Source organism: Scyliorhinus torazame, chromosome 8 (genome assembly GCF_047496885.1).
Source record: "Scyliorhinus torazame isolate Kashiwa2021f chromosome 8, sScyTor2.1, whole genome shotgun sequence".
Lineage (NCBI taxonomy): Eukaryota > Metazoa > Chordata > Chondrichthyes > Carcharhiniformes > Scyliorhinidae > Scyliorhinus > Scyliorhinus torazame.
The window spans coordinates 27,286,949-27,302,434 of NC_092714.1; the positions used below are offsets into that span (position 1 = coordinate 27,286,949).

The window sequence follows — 15,486 nt, forward strand, 5'->3', positions numbered from 1 at the left end:
ATCTTGAACTTCTTGTGCCGGGAGCAACGGGAATTCCCTCACCTGTCACCTCACAAAAGCCCTCACCTGCATATATCTAAAGGCATTTCCCGGGGGTAACTCGAACTTCTCCTCCAGTGCCCCTAGGCTCGCAAACGTCCCGTCGATGAACAGGTCCCCCATTCTTCCAATCCCCGCCCGATGCCAGCTCTGGAACCCCCCCGTCCATCTTCCCCGGGACAAACCGGTGGTTACCCCTGATCGGGGACCACACCGATGCTCCCATTGCACCCCAGTGCCGTCTCCACTGGCCCCAGATCCTTCGCGTTGCCGCCACCACTGGGCTCGTGGTATACTTTGTCGGCGAGAGCGGCAGCGGTGCCGTCACCAACGCCCCCAGCCAACCCTCCTCGGTCCCCACTGTGTTCCAGGAACCCTCTCCTTACCCACGGGGTCTTATTCGCCCACATTGGATCTGCATCATGACTCCACTGATCTGCCTTTGTTTCATGTCCCTTGAATTGGTTCACCTCTGGTTTACAATTTACAAATCATGTTGTCCTGGAGTGTATATGGGATAGTTTTCTGCACCAGTACATTGAGGAACCAACAGGGGAACAGGCCATCTTGACCTGGGTGTTATGCAATGAGAAAGGATTAGTTGGCAATCTAGATGTGAGAGAACCCTTGGGGATGAGTGACCATAATATGGTAGAATTATTTATCAAGGGGAATAGTGAGGTAGTTGATTCTGAGACCAAGGTCCTGAATCTTAATAAAGGTAACCATGATGGTATGGGGCATGAGCTGGCTATGACAGACTGGGAAACATTACTGAAATGAAGGACAGCAGACAGGCATTCACGGATCAAATAGGTGAACAAAAGTTGTCTATTCCTATTTGGCACAAGAGTAGAAAGGGAACTGTGGCCAAAGCATGACTTACAAAGGAAATTAGAGATAGTATTAGATTCAAAGAAGAGGCATACAAATTAGCAAGAAAAAGCCATAGACCTGAGGATTGGGAACAGTTTAAAATTCAGCAAAGGCGGACGAAGGGATTGATTAAGAAGGGGAAAATACAATTTGAAAGTAAACTAGTGGGGAACATAAAAACTGACTGTGAAAGTTTCTATCGGTATGCAAAGAGAAAAAGATTGATAAAAGACCCCTTACAGTCAGAAACAGAGGAATTCATAGCAAGGAACAAAGAAATGGCTGAGGAACTAAATTCATACTTTGTTTCTGTCTTCACAAAGGAAGACATGAATAATGTACCGGAAGTTCTGAGAAGCACAAGTTTCAGTGAGGAGCTGAAGGAAATTAGTATTAGTAAAGAAATGGTTTGGGGAAATTAATGGGATTGAAGGCAGATAAATCTCCTGGGCCTGATAATCTTCATCCCAGGGTACTTAAGGAAGTGGCCCTAGAAATAGTAGATCCATTGGTGGTCATTTTCCAAAATTCTTTGGACTCTGGAATGGTTACTACAGATTGGAAGGGTAGCAAATGTAATCCCGCTATTCAAAAAGGGAGGTCGAGAGAAAACAGGGAACTTTAGAGCAGTGAGTCTAATGTCGGTAGTTGGGAAGTTGCTGGAATCCAGTATCAAGGATTTCATCACACAGCAATTGGAAAGCAGTGGTGTAATCAGACAAAGTCAGCATGGATTTACGAAAGGGAAATCACGCTTGGCAAATCTTCTAGAATTCTTTGAAGATGTAAATAGTAGAAGAACTGGTGGATGTGGTTTATTTAGACTTTCAGAAGGCTTTCGACAGGTCTCACATAGCACATTACTATGTAAAGTTAAAGCACATGGGATTGTGGGTAGTGTCTGGAGATGGATGGAAAGCTGGTTCACAGACCGAAAGCAAAAAGTTGCAACAAATGGGTCTTTGTCTGATTGATGGGCAGTGACTAATGGCGTACCATAGGGATCGGTGCTAGGTCCCCAACTGTTCACATTAGGGGCGAGATTCTCCGACCCCCCGCCAGGTCGGAGAATTGCCGGGGGCTGGCGTGAATCCCGCCCCCGCCGGTTGCCGAATTCTCCGGCACCGGATATTCGGTGGGGGCGGGAATCGCGCCGCGCCGGTTGGCGCCCCCCCCCCCCGCGATTCTCCGTCCCGGATGGGCCGAAGTCCCGCTGCTAGAATGCCTGTCCCGCCGGTGTAGATTAAACCACCTACCTTACCGGCAGGACAAGGCGGTGCGGGAGGGCTACGGCGTCCTGGGGAGGGGGTGCGGGGCAATCTGGCCCCGGGGAGTGCACGGTGGCCTGGCCCGCGATCGGGGCCCACCGATCCGCGGGCGGGCCTGTGCCGTGGGGGCACTCTTTTACTTCCGCCTTCACCACGGTCTCCACCATGGCGGAGGCGGAAGAGACTCCCTCCACAGCGCATGCGGGGGATGCCGTAAGCGACCGCTAACGCTCCCGCGCATGCGCTGCCCAGAGATGTCATTTCCGCGCCAGCTGGCGGGGCACCAAAGGCCTTTTCCGCCAGCTGGCGGGGCGGAAATTAGTCCGGCGTGGGCCTAGCCCCTTAAGGTTGGGGCTCGGCCCCTCAAGGTGCGGAGGATTCCGCAACTTTGGGGCGGCGCGATGCCCGACTGATTTGCGCCGTTTTGGGCGCCGGTCGGCGGACATCGCGCCGATACCGGAGAATTTCACCCCAGATGTTAATGATTTGGGCGAGGGAATTAAATACATTGGGCGCGATTCTCCGGAAAGATTTCTAAGTGTGGTAGTGAGCGGGAATCGCCGTGAGCGGCCCAGCTCTCAGCCCAGCGAGGTCGGCAATGCTATTCAACGTTAATTGGTCCACTTAATGAGGCCCCACAAGCTTCTCGGTGCAAATCAAGGCTCGCCAGGTGATTCGCCATCACCTCGCTCGCCGACCCCCTGCTAACAAGGTCGAGCAGCACTTAAGCAGCACTCGCTCAGCCAACCCCAGTCAGCTCGCAACAATGGCGCTGAGGTGACCAGCACCAAGATTCGGGGATGCAGACCTGGGGAGGCCCCTACACGCAGTGGAGGCCAGGAGAGATGTCCTGTTCCTCCGAGGGTCAGCCACAGGGCAGCCAGTGCTGCCTGGGACAAGGTGGTGGCGGCAGTGAGCTCGGGGAGTGTCACCTGGAGGACTGACCTCCAGTGCAGAAAAAAGGTCAACGACCTACTCCAGACAGCACAAGTGAGTAGACATCAATGCCCACACACCCCCTTCCCACACCCCCGAGACCTTTGCACCCCATGCGAGCATCCAGAGCCCATAACTCTCCATGCGACCCCCATTCCTCCCTTCACCCGCCCCATTCAAAACCACCCCCCAAACTCTTCCTTCAGTAGCAAAAATACGAAAGCAAATTATTACCTGAATGATTGTAAGTTGAGAGAGGTGGATACTCAGCGAGACCTTGGTGTCCTCATGCATCAGTCGCTGAAAGGAAGCGAGCAGGCCCAGCAGGCAGTAAACAAGGCAAATGGTATGTTGGCCATCATAGCGAGAGGATTTGAGTATTGGAATGGAGTTGTTTTGCTGCAATTGTATAGGGTATTGGTGAGGCCACACCTGGAGTATTATGTGCAGTTTTGGTGTCCTTACCTGAGGAAGGATGTTATTGCTGTGGAGGGAGTGCAGTGAAGGTTTAGCAGACTGACTCCTGGGATGGCGGGACTGTCATATGAGGAGAGACTAAGTTGGTTCGGATTATATTCTTTGGAGTTTAGAAGAGTGAGAGGGGATCTCATAGAAACTTACAAAATTCTAACAGGAGTAGACAAGGTAGATTCAGAAAGAATGTTCCCGATGGTGGGGGAGTCCAGAACTAGGGGTCATAGTTTGAGGATAAGGGATAAACCTTTTAGGACTGAGGTGAGGAGAAACTTCTTCACCCAGAGAGCGGTGAATCTATGGAATTCCCGGCCACAGAAAGTAGTTGAGGCCAAAACGTGTAATTCCAAGAAGGAATTCGATATCGCTATTGGGGTTAAAGGGATCAAGGGATATGGGGGAAGGTTGGATCAGGGTATAGAATTTGATGATCAGCCATGATCATAATGGCGGAGCAGGCTCGAAGGGCCGAATGGCCTCCTCCTGCTTCTATTTTCTATGTTTCTATGTCTTCCCCAACTCCAGACCTCAACAATTTCCTACAAGGAGAAAGTTCCAGATTTCCACACACCTTGGATGCGCCGAACAGCACAATTAGTTGATCTCTATCTATTCTAGAAAATTATTTAATCAGATAAAATACCTTCCTTAGATCACCCTTTAATCAACTATACTCAAAGGAATACTGGCCTGGTCTATGCAACCTGCCCACATTACTTAATCCCTTTAGCCCCAAGATATATGCTCGAGTGATGTGATCCAAATTCCTGCTGTCAGTCTGTTGCAATTTTTTCACCAGACTCCCGAGGCACTTTAGGAACTCCACCGTGTCAGTTTTTCATGATTCCCATTTCCTCTTACCTTCCTTCAGTATTGACACACGCTGTATACCATATAATGCTTTTATTTATTTCTCATTATGCCCTTTCCTTTCCTACTCGAGTCACTTCTGCCATTTAACTACTTTCTGTTGTTCACTCAAACACTGTTCCATTCTATTCCTATCCTGTGAGATTGTGTGTAGGCGTCTCGTGTGCACGGGTAGGTGAGTGTGGTTCTCTTTGTGTGAGAATGTTTCCGTGGTCTGCGTTGTGTCTGCATGTGTGTGTGTATATTTGTGTGGTTAACTGGTATGTGTGTGGATGGATGTTTGGATTTGTGCATGTGTGAGATCTGTGTGGGTGCATGGATCTATGTGGGTGGGTGATGTGTGAATCTGATGTGGATCTGTGCATGTGTGTGATCTTTGGGGGAGGGTGTAGGTCTCTGTGTGCTCAATTCCACATGTGTGCATCTGTGTTTTGTGTGCGTGTCTTGTGTTTATGTTCACATTTGCATGTGTTGTGTGTGTCTGTTTCTGTGTGTGTGCCTGAGTGTGTATGCATGCGTCTGTTTTTGCGTGTGTTGTGTGTCTGTGTGTTTGTATGTGTCTGTGTGTGTATATGTGTATCTGTACGTGTTAATCTGTCTATGTGTTTCAGTGTGTGTTTGTTCAATTCTACGTGTGTGTGTCTGTTTGTGTGCACGTATTGTGTATATGCATGCACCTATGTGTGCTGTGAACGTCTGTTTCTGTGTGCCTGTGTGTGTGTGTGTGTGTGTGTTTGTGTGTCTGTGTTTGTGTGTGTGTCTATGTGTCTGTGTGTGTGTGTCTGTGTGTGTGACGGTGTGGGTGTGTTAGTGTGTGTGTGGGTGTCAGTGCGTTTGTGTGAGTGTGTGTCGGTGTGTGTGTCGGTGTGTGTGTGTCAGTGTGTGTGTGTGTATCAGTGTGTGTGTGTGTGTGTGTCAGTGTGTGTGTCAGTGTGTGTGTGTGTCAGTGTGTGTGAGTGTCAGTGTGTGTGAGTGTGTGAGTGTCAGTGTGTGTGTGAGTGTCAGTGTGTGTGTGTGTGTCAGTGTGTGTGTGTGTGCATGAGTGTGTGAGTGTCAATGTGTGTGTGTGTGTGTCAGTGTGTGTGTGTCAGTATGTGTGTGTGAGTGTCAGTGTGTGTGAGTGTGTGAGTGTCAGTGTGTGTGTTTGAGTGTCAGTGTGTGTGCGTGTGTGAGTGTCAGTGTGTGTGTGAGAGTGTCAGTGAGTGTGAGGGTGTAAGTGTGTGTGTGTGTCAGTGTGTGTGTGTCAGTGTGTGTGTGAGCGTATGTGTGTGTGTATGAGCATGGATGGTCATGTGTTTGTGTCTGTTTGCATATGTATGTATGTATATATTTGTGGGGGTTGCTGATATGTATGTGGCTGGGTGTGTGGTCTGTATGTGGGTGGGTAGTATGTGTGTGGGTGGGTGGATGTTTGGATCTGTGCAATCTGTGTCGGTGCATGTGTCTATGTGGGTGCGTGGTGTGTGGATCTGGGGTGGAGCTGTGCATGTGTGTGATCTGTGGTGATCTGTGGGTGTATGTAGATCTGTGTGTTCAATTCAATGTTTCTGTTTTGTGTGCATGTATTCTGTATATGCATGCATCTGTGTGTGTTTGTGTGTGTATCTGTTTCTGTGTGTGCCAGTAAGAGTGCACCCACATGACTCTGTTTCTGTGTTTGTGTGTGTTGTATGTCTGTTTGTGTATGTGTGTGTGTTTGTGAGCATGTGTGTGTTCATGTGACCCTGTTTTTGTGTGTATCTGTGTGTGCGCAACTGTATGTGTGCTTGTGTGCATATGTGTGCATCTATGTATGTGTTTGTATGTGTGTGTCTGCATGTGTGTGCACATTTATACATGTATATATGTTTGTGTGTACATGTGTGTGCATATATATCTGTAAGTATTTGTGCGTGTGTATGTTGGTATCTGTATGTATGTTCATGTGTGTTGGTACGCATGTACGTGTGCGTGAATGTGAGTATGTATGTATGTGTATATCAGTGTGCCCATGTGTGTATGTGTGAGTGTGTGTGTGATGTGACTGTACATGTATGTGTGTGCGTGTCTGCAAGTGTGTATGTGTGAATGTCTGCTTGTGTGTGCGTATGTTTGAATGTGTGTGTCTGAGTGTGTGTGCATGCGCTGTGTATGTGCCTCTGTGCGGTGTGTATGTGCATGTATGTATGTGTGCCCATGCATGGTCGTGCGTGTGAGTGTTTGTCTCTGTGTGCATGTGTGTGTGTATGTTTGCATATCTATGTTTGTAGTGTGTCTGTGTGAGTGTATGCCTCAGTGTGTGTGACGTGTGTGAGTGTGTGCATGAGTGTGTGCATCAGTGTGTGAATGAGTATGTGCATGTGTGTGTGTAGTTTTCTTTTTTCCCCTTGTCCTGTTTTTTGCTGCTCACTCCTGTTTTTCTTCAAATGCAAGCATAAGAACATAAGAAATAGGAGCAGGAAAAAGTCATTGGGCCCTTCAAGTTTGCTGTTCAATTTAATAAGATCACAGCTGATAGGCCAGAAGACAGAAGAGCAGAATTAGGCCATTCGGCCCATCAGTTTTGCTCCGCCATTCAATCATGTCTGATATGTTTCTCACCCCCCATTTTCCTGCCTTTTCCCCATAACCCCTGATCCCCTTATTAATCAACAACCTATCTATCTCTGTCTTAAAGACATTAACTTTGAGAGAATCCTGAACTAGGACTCCTAAGTCCATGATTTGTGCTTCAGAGTTCCGAAGCCTTTCCCCATTTAGAAAATAGTTTGAGGCACTATTCTTCCTACCAAAGTGCACAGACTGAGAGAGTGGAGATAAAGGGGTATTTTTCAGGATGGCAGCCGGTGACTAATGGTGTGCCTCAGGGGTCTGTGCTGCGACCACAACTTGTCACAATGTACACTAATGATCTAGAAGAAGGAACTGAAGGCACTGTTGCTAAGTTGGCAGATGATGCAAAGATCTTTAGAGGGACACGTAGTATTGAGGAAGCAAGGGGGCTGCAGAAGGACTTGGACAGGCTAGGAGAGTGGGCAATGAAGTGGCAGATGGAATACAATGTGGAAAAGTGTGAAATTATGCACTTTGGAAGGAGGAATGGAAGCAGAGACTATTTTCTAAATGGGGAAATGCTTAGGAAATCAGAAGCGCAAAGGGAGTTGGTAGACCTTGTTCACGATTCTCTTAAGGTAAACATGTAGGTTCAGTCGGCAGTTTGGAAGGGAAATGCAATGTTAGCATTCATGTCGCGAGGGCTAGAATATAAGAGCAGGGATGTACTTCTGAGGCTGTATAAAGCTCTGGTCAGACCCCATTTGGAGTATTGTGAGCAATTTGGGCCCTGTATCTAAGGAAGGATATTCTGGCATTGGAAAGGGTCCAGAGGAGGTTCACAAGAATGATCCCTGGAATGAAGAGCTTGTCGTATGAGGAACGGTTGAGGACTCTGAGTCTGTACTCGATAGAGTTTAGAAGGATGAGGGGGGATCTTATTGAGACTTACAGGATACTGCGAGGCGTGGATAGAGTGGACATGGAGAGGATGTTTCCACTTGTAGAAAAAACTAGAACCAGAGGACACAATCTCAGACTAAAGGAGCGATCCTTTAAAACAGAGGTGAGGAGGAATTTCTTCAGCCAGAGGGTGGTGAATCTGTGAAACTCTTTGCCGCAGAAGTCTGTGGAGTCCAAATCACTGAGTGTCTTTAAGCCAGAGATAGATAGGTTCTTGATTAACAAGGGGATCAGGGGTTATGGGGAGAAGACAGGAGAATGGGGATGAGAAAAATATCAGAGATGATTGAATGGCGGAGCAGACTCAATGGGCTGAATGGCTTGATCCCTAATTCTGCTCCTATATCTTATGGTCTTATGGTCTCACACTTTTCTATACTGTATGCCATCTCCCACTCTCCTAGCCTGTCCAGGTCCTTCTAGCCTCTCTGCTTCCTCAATACAATCTGTCCCTCTACATATCTTTGTACTTCACCTTCCCACACAAACCTCATATATCCATTAATACTCAGAGTATCCAAAAATCCATCAACTATTTTCCCTCACCTGCTATAAATGTATACATATATCAACTGTTTTGACTGGTAAAGCTGCTGGCCTCTTGTGGGGGGAAATCTCACTTGAGCTCTTCATTTTTACAATGTGTTCTCTAATTTTGTGCTGACAGGCAAACCTACATTATTGCTGTGTCTCCCCCGTACTCTGAAGATCTGAGTTGTGTCCCTTTTCTATCAGCCTCTCTCCAAAGAAAATCACTTCATTGCTGCAAGACTCATTTACGTAAAGCTCTGTCGCCCCATTCGTCCTTGTCATTCACCATTATCAAAGGAATTTTAATAAGCACAACATTGCTGAGTTCTTTGATATAACTGGCTTACTTCAGCAGGAAGGAAAGCATTTAGACGTGGGAAGATCTTGAATAAGGTCATTTGTAATCGGAGCGATAAGTGCCAAATTTTGAAGTATTTTAATTTTACTTGTCATTGCCAAGGCTGCAGTGTGTGAGATCTATCACTGCAGATCTGCACTGGGGAATGCCTCATTGTTTAAAATGATGATCATTGCAGTTTAATTAGGTGTAAATAATTCAGAATGCTATGGAAAACAACCAAGCTGTTTTGTGAATTTTTTATGAGAGCATGGAGAAATAAGTGTGAAATGGTATTAAAAGTCTGCCCCAACAATGACAGCGATTCCTTATGAAATTCAGATTGTCACTTACACAAAGGTACCAATGATAAAATGAACAGTTTGCCTTTGAAATGCGACCACATTTTACGTCCGTTTTTCAGAGACCAAGGGGCCTCGAAAGCCTTCAAAATGGCAGTTAGGAAGCACACGCTGAATACTCGCTGGAATTACTCAGCCCGACAATATTGGTGTTGGCAAAATTTATGGCCCGCGATCACAAAATGTTTGCATACTCAATTAAGGGGCCTGAAGTCTGCATGAAATCCCCGTTACAGTAGAGGTTTCACTGAAAGTTCAGGTAAACCAGGTCGACATGCAACCTGGAAGGGACCATTACAGGCCACAACCAACAAAGTAATTGTTCAAACATACTTCTATGGAATCTTGTGCGTCTTCAGTGCAGACAGTACAAGCACCCAGAAAGTTGCTAATAAACTCTATAAGGGTTCATCAGCGTTTGTGATGATTGCACGGTTGAATTGAACAGGGTAGGCTCACCATCTTAGCCTTTGGTCATTTCAGTAGAGGCTGGATCAGCCAGGGTTTACAGTGAATACAGAAGAATTATGACTGTGCAATTGGAATAAATGGAGAGATGCAAATCTGGCCAATCTGGACTCTTGCTGATGAGAAATAGACTTCCACACCCCTCAGAATTTATACACGTCATGACACTGAGCTTCTGTTGATCATTTTGTGGATTTTGCCATCTGTAGATCCCACTGCCCGCAGGAACGTGAAGGGGGTGCCGTCAACGCGCAATAGGTACTCCAGCCAGTGGACCTTGAACAGGCCCCACCCTGCCGTGTCTGCTCACACACTGACAACTGACTGGAGAATGCCTACGCCGCACGTGGCGGGATCTGTGGATAAGGAGAGCGACAGCTACAGTGTCAGCCCATCACAGGACACAGGTATTGCTGCACCCTTGCACGGATGTGTTCAATCCCGTATCCACTCATTCAAATCATTATTCAGTAGAGCATGCTGGCTGTTATTGCATACAATGTCTTTGGGGATATAGATCATGGGCATGGCACCTGAGTGAGGCACAGCATTTCCTTCACCTGTAGAAAAGATAAATGAGTAACAGAAAGCAAAATAATTGGTAATATATGACTTGACTATCCTTTGCATGCAGAAAATGTCCTACTTCTGCACCAGCAATGGGATAATGTTTGTTACTCAGTTGTACTGAAATGTTTTCTACAGTCTACCCTTGTGGCCAAGACCACAACGTCGCTGGGAGCTGCAGCTGGACTCATTATTAGCTCATTTACAGTTTGCTGGGAGTGTCACTATAATGCCACACCTCGGTAAAAATGAGAGACTTGCATTTATATAGCATCCTTCACCACCTCAAGTCACCCCAAAGCGCTTTACAGCCACTGCTTTAATTTGGATTGTACAGGATTCAGGTCCCACTCTAGAGAGTTGAGTTCAAAACGCTAGGCTGACACTTCAGCGTGTTCCTGACAGAGTGCTGCACCGTCTGAGGTACCGTCTTTTGGATGAGACATTGAAGCGAGACCCCATCGCCTCCCTCGGGAGGATGTGAAAGATTGCACGGCACTCTGACAAAGAGTTCCCCTAGCCATCCAGGGCGACATTCGTTCCTCAGCCAATGCCCACAAACAGATGATCTGGCCACTATTGCTCTCCTGTTTTGGGGAGTTTGCAGTGTATCGATGGCTGCCCCGATTCCCACAGAAGGACGAAGCATTTTGTTTTAACCTGAGGTCACGAGAGACGCAATACAAAATGTAGGTTCGCCCTTTCTTTGACAGTAGAGTTAATCGTGCCTGACACTCGCTCTTTCTATACGAGCAATCAGATTTCCTGAGGAAATGTACAAACATCACAATGCCTGACTTGCAATGGAACCCCACGATCACCGGAATGTTGGCCCCATTAAACTTCAATTACCTGGGAGAAAGCCCTAATATTTTAGCATTTGTGTTTTCTTCGAATCCTATGATTGCGGGGCGCGGGAGGAGGCAATTGAGCTCATTCTTCTCGTGGCATCTCTGAAGAACTATCCAATTAGTCCCATTCTTTCCCAAAGCATTGAAAAATCTTCCTCTTTGAGTATTTACCTCATTCACTTTTGAAATTTACTTTAGATCTGCTTCCACCACCCAGCCAAACAATGTATTCCCGACCACAATTCTCCTCATCTCCCCTTGAGTTCTTTAGGCAGGTGCCTCAAATCTGTATCCTTTGGCAGTGACTATCAGTGGAATGGGTGTCTCATTGTTGCCTCTCTTAAAACCCATCACCATTGTGAGTGTCTCTATTAATTCTCCCACGAGACTCCTCTGCTCCATGGAGAACAAACTCAGCTTCTCTATTCTGCCCTCATAACTTCAGTCCTTCATAAGACCAGAGACTTTTACAAGCTGTTCGGCCCTTTGAGTCTGCACCGGCTCGTTCAAAGTTGGCCCAGGTCATTTTGCCCAGATCCTTGCAATATTTTTTCTCCTTCAAATGATTATCCAGTCCCTTTTCCAAGGCTACGAGATAATCTGTATTCCTCACCCTAACAGACAGTTTGTCCCAAATCCTATTCACTCCTTGTGTAAAATGGTCCTTCCTCATGTTGTCACTAGTTCTTTGCCAGCCACTTTGAATACGTGCACTCTGGTTCTCAATCCTTCAGCCATTAGAAAGAGTTTATCATTGTCCTAGGCCCAACCATCTTCAGCTGCTTCATCAATGACCTTCCTTCCAAAAGAGGGTCAGATGTTTGCTCATAATTGCACAATGTTTAGCAGCATTCGCAACTCCTCAGACACTTGTTACAACCACTCTGGGCTAGTGTGCGGTCGATTCCAGCCCCAAAGGTTCTGGAGTCCCGACACAAGTGAATTAACCAATAAATCGTATAAAAATTCCCAGGTTTTTAAGTTGAAAAATAATCGCAGTTTATCTATAACATAAATAAAGATGAAATATGCAGCCATTGGGGCTGGTTCAACACCGGGCTAAATCGCTGGCTTTGAAAGCAGACCAAGGCAGGCCAGCAGCACGGTTCAATTCTTGTACCAGCCTCCCCGAACAGGCGCCGGAATGTGGCGACTAGGAGTTTTTCGCAGTAACTTCATTTGAAGCCTACTTGTGACAATAAGCGATTTTCATTTCATTTCAGCTGGATAACAAGCAAGCTAACCTCCTACCCCCTACACCCCTTTAACTGCCCCACCCTCTACCCACACACACTGGACAGACAAACACAGAGGGGTGGAAAGGGGTAAAAATAATATTGACTGAGGAAAAAAGGATAAGAGCCTTTGCTCTCAGCATTGATTTCTTTTGCAGTAGGCTTTCCTCCCAGCACACTGATTGATCAAAGCCACCGGTGTACAGTTGGTGATAGCCTTTTTGCTGAAATATTCATTCAGTACTCACAGGCTGTAGGAGTTCTTCTGGATAAACACTTTAGTCTTCATTCCCGTAGCAGCCTCCCTGAACAGGCGCCGGAATGTGGCGACTAGGGGAGTTTCACAGTAACTTCATTTGAAGCCTACTTGTGACAATAAGCAATTTTCTTTTTTTTCATTAAACTGGGCCTTCAACTCAAAGGTCCACCTTTGAATCTACTTCACGCTCAAGATTCTTTGTCTCACATCAAACCCAGCTTCAAGCCTAAGCTTTGATCTCAATTCTTTGCAGTTTCGCTGAAATAACATCCAGCCTTACTGGGCAAAGAGATTAATTCTTACGCTGGATTGTAGAGAGATTTCACCATAGCAGAGAGAGAGAGAGAAGCGGAGCTGCTCCTTCCAGCTTAAGAATCAAAAGAGAAATTAAAACCCACCATTATCTCATTGAGAAACATTCCAGAGAAATCAAAACTAATCACCACTGGTTATCGGCAAAGCCCAGCATATCGTGCTAGTTCATTGGCCGCCAGCCAAGTCAGTCAAACTGAGTCATCACTGATCTCTCCTGCTTGAATTAAAGGCAAAGAATGCATTAAAGTCCCAGGTCCATTAATCATCCATGGATCAAAATTATAATAGCAAAAAATATATAAGAAAAGGGAAAACAGGAAACAAACAGTGTTTAAACGGGAGGATCCGTACACACTTGAGGCAGTCCATGTCCAAATATAGCACGACTTGGACAATATCCAGGCTTGGGGTGACAAGTGGCAAGTAACATTTGTGTCACATAAGTGCCAGGCAATGACCATTTTCAACAAGAGAGAATCAAACAATCACCCTCTCGACATTCAATGGCATTACCATCACCGAATGCCCCACTATCAACATCCTCGTGGTTACCATTGACCACAAATTGAACTGGACTGGCCATATAAATACTGTGGCTACAAGAGCAGGTCAGAAACTGGGAGTCCTGCGGCGAGTAACTCATCTCCTGACTCCCCAAATCCTGTCCACCACCTACAACACACAAGTCAAGAATGAGATGGAGTACTCCCCACTTGCCTGGATGAGTGCAGCCCCAGCAACGCGGAAGTAGCTCAACACAAGCTCGATTGGCACCCCTTCCACAAGCATTCATTCCCTCCGACACTGACAAACAGTGTCAGCCGTGTGCACCATCTACAAGATGCACTGCAGGAACTCTCCAAGGCTCCTTAAGCAGCACCTTCCAAACCCACGACCACTACTACCTAGAAGGACAAGAGCAGCAGATACCTGGGAACCCCACCACCTGGAGGTTCCCCTTCAAGGTCACTCACCATCCTGACTTGGAAGTATCTCGCCGTTCCTTCACTGTCACTGGGTCAAAACTCCCTAACAGCACTGTGAGTGTACCTACACCTCAGGGACTGCAGCGGTTCAAGAAGGCAGCCCACCACCACCTTCTGAAGGGCAACCAGGGATGGGAAACAACTGCTGGCCTAGCCAGCGAAGCTCACATCTCGTAAAAAACAAGTTTTTAAAAAATGATTTACACTATTTGAAGCCTTTGTGATTTTAAACATCTCCATTATACCTCCTCTTCATCTTACCTGTGCTAAGGAGAACAACCCCAGCTTCCCTAGTCTATCCATGTTATCATAAGCTCATTTCTGGAACCATTCTAGTGTACCTCTCCCACACATTTGCCAAAGTTTTTATGTCGTTCTTAAACGGTGGTGACCTGAATTGGAAACGTAACTCCATCTGGAGCTAAACCCGTGTTTCACAAAGGCTTAGCATAATCACTTGTCTTTTGTACGCACTCTTTGCCTCTGTTTAAATGCTTTGTTTAATTGCTTTGGTAAGTCCTGTCAGTTTCAAAGATTTATACACAATCATCCCCAAGTCTCCCTATTCCTGCACTGCCTTTAAAATGGTACCATTTAACAACTTCTCAAAGGCAACGAGGAAGGGACAGAAAATGTATCACCTCACATACGTGTGCCCTGAATTTCATCTTCCGTGTGTCTGCCCGTCCCACCATCCTGTTTATGTCCTCTTGATGTCTATTACTATCTTCCTCATTGTTTGCTAAACTTCCACATTTTGTGGCATCTATAAATTGAGAAATGTTCCCCTGTAGCCCCAAATCCAAATGATTAATGTTTGTGAATGAAATAGCAATGGTCCAATTATTAACTTTGGAGACTGCAACTCTATACCTCCCTTGGGTCCAGAAAACAGCCATTCATCTCAGGTTATCCCCTGTAAATCTCCTTTGGACAGTCTTAAAGGTTTCCACATGGTTTCTAAAGTGGAATAACTGGGAATGGGCACAGTTACAGCCAAGGCATAATTCATGATTTATAAAGATTTAGCCCAGTTTCTTTGCCTTTAGATCTTTGGTCTTTGGCAAAACAGGGCAGAAAGTGGAAATGTGAATATTTCGGCCTGGATTTTTACCATGGGAGTTGGGAAATCTTCTGACTATGCATACACGTCTCCGTAGAAACGACCCCCCCACCCACACGATTTTCGCTCTAAGGGAGTGGGGGACATGTCTGGGATCGGGTCGGACCTGCCACCTCCAGGGGCAGTTCAGGGATAATACAAAGGTGGACCAGTGCTGATTTGAAGGCCCAACTTAGTTCTCTGAGACTCCGACCCAGTTTTATCAGAGGCTTTCGAGCTCCCAATTCCCCACATGTCCTATTTTAGTCCCAACCCACCCCCACGTCCCCTCCAAGCCAGCCCCTTCTCATGCTACTCCATAGCCACACACCCAGTTACCACTATGGGCAGATCTCAGGAGTCCTGTGGGGAGGAAAATTAATTAAACTGCTAACATCTCAGAGAACCCGCACTCATATACACTTTGTTCAGAAAAAGAACTCTCATTCATGAAACCCATTCAGAGATTTATATCTCCTCAAGTACTCAATCTGTTATGAAACAAACTTTTTTCA

At 46.4% G+C, this 15,486-nt stretch overlaps 1 protein-coding gene across 2 annotated transcripts in view; it reads left to right on the top strand.

Moving 5' to 3' along the window:
- Positions 1 to 15,486, top strand: part of LOC140427700 (cell adhesion molecule DSCAM) — an 854,163-nt gene that overhangs the window by 800,494 nt on the left and 38,183 nt on the right. For both annotated transcript variants that reach the window (XM_072513215.1, XM_072513216.1), the window contains one exon: positions 9,866 to 10,063. In XM_072513215.1, coding sequence (XP_072369316.1) covers positions 9,866 to 10,063 — 198 coding nt within the window. The remainder of the gene's footprint in view (positions 1 to 9,865; positions 10,064 to 15,486) is intronic.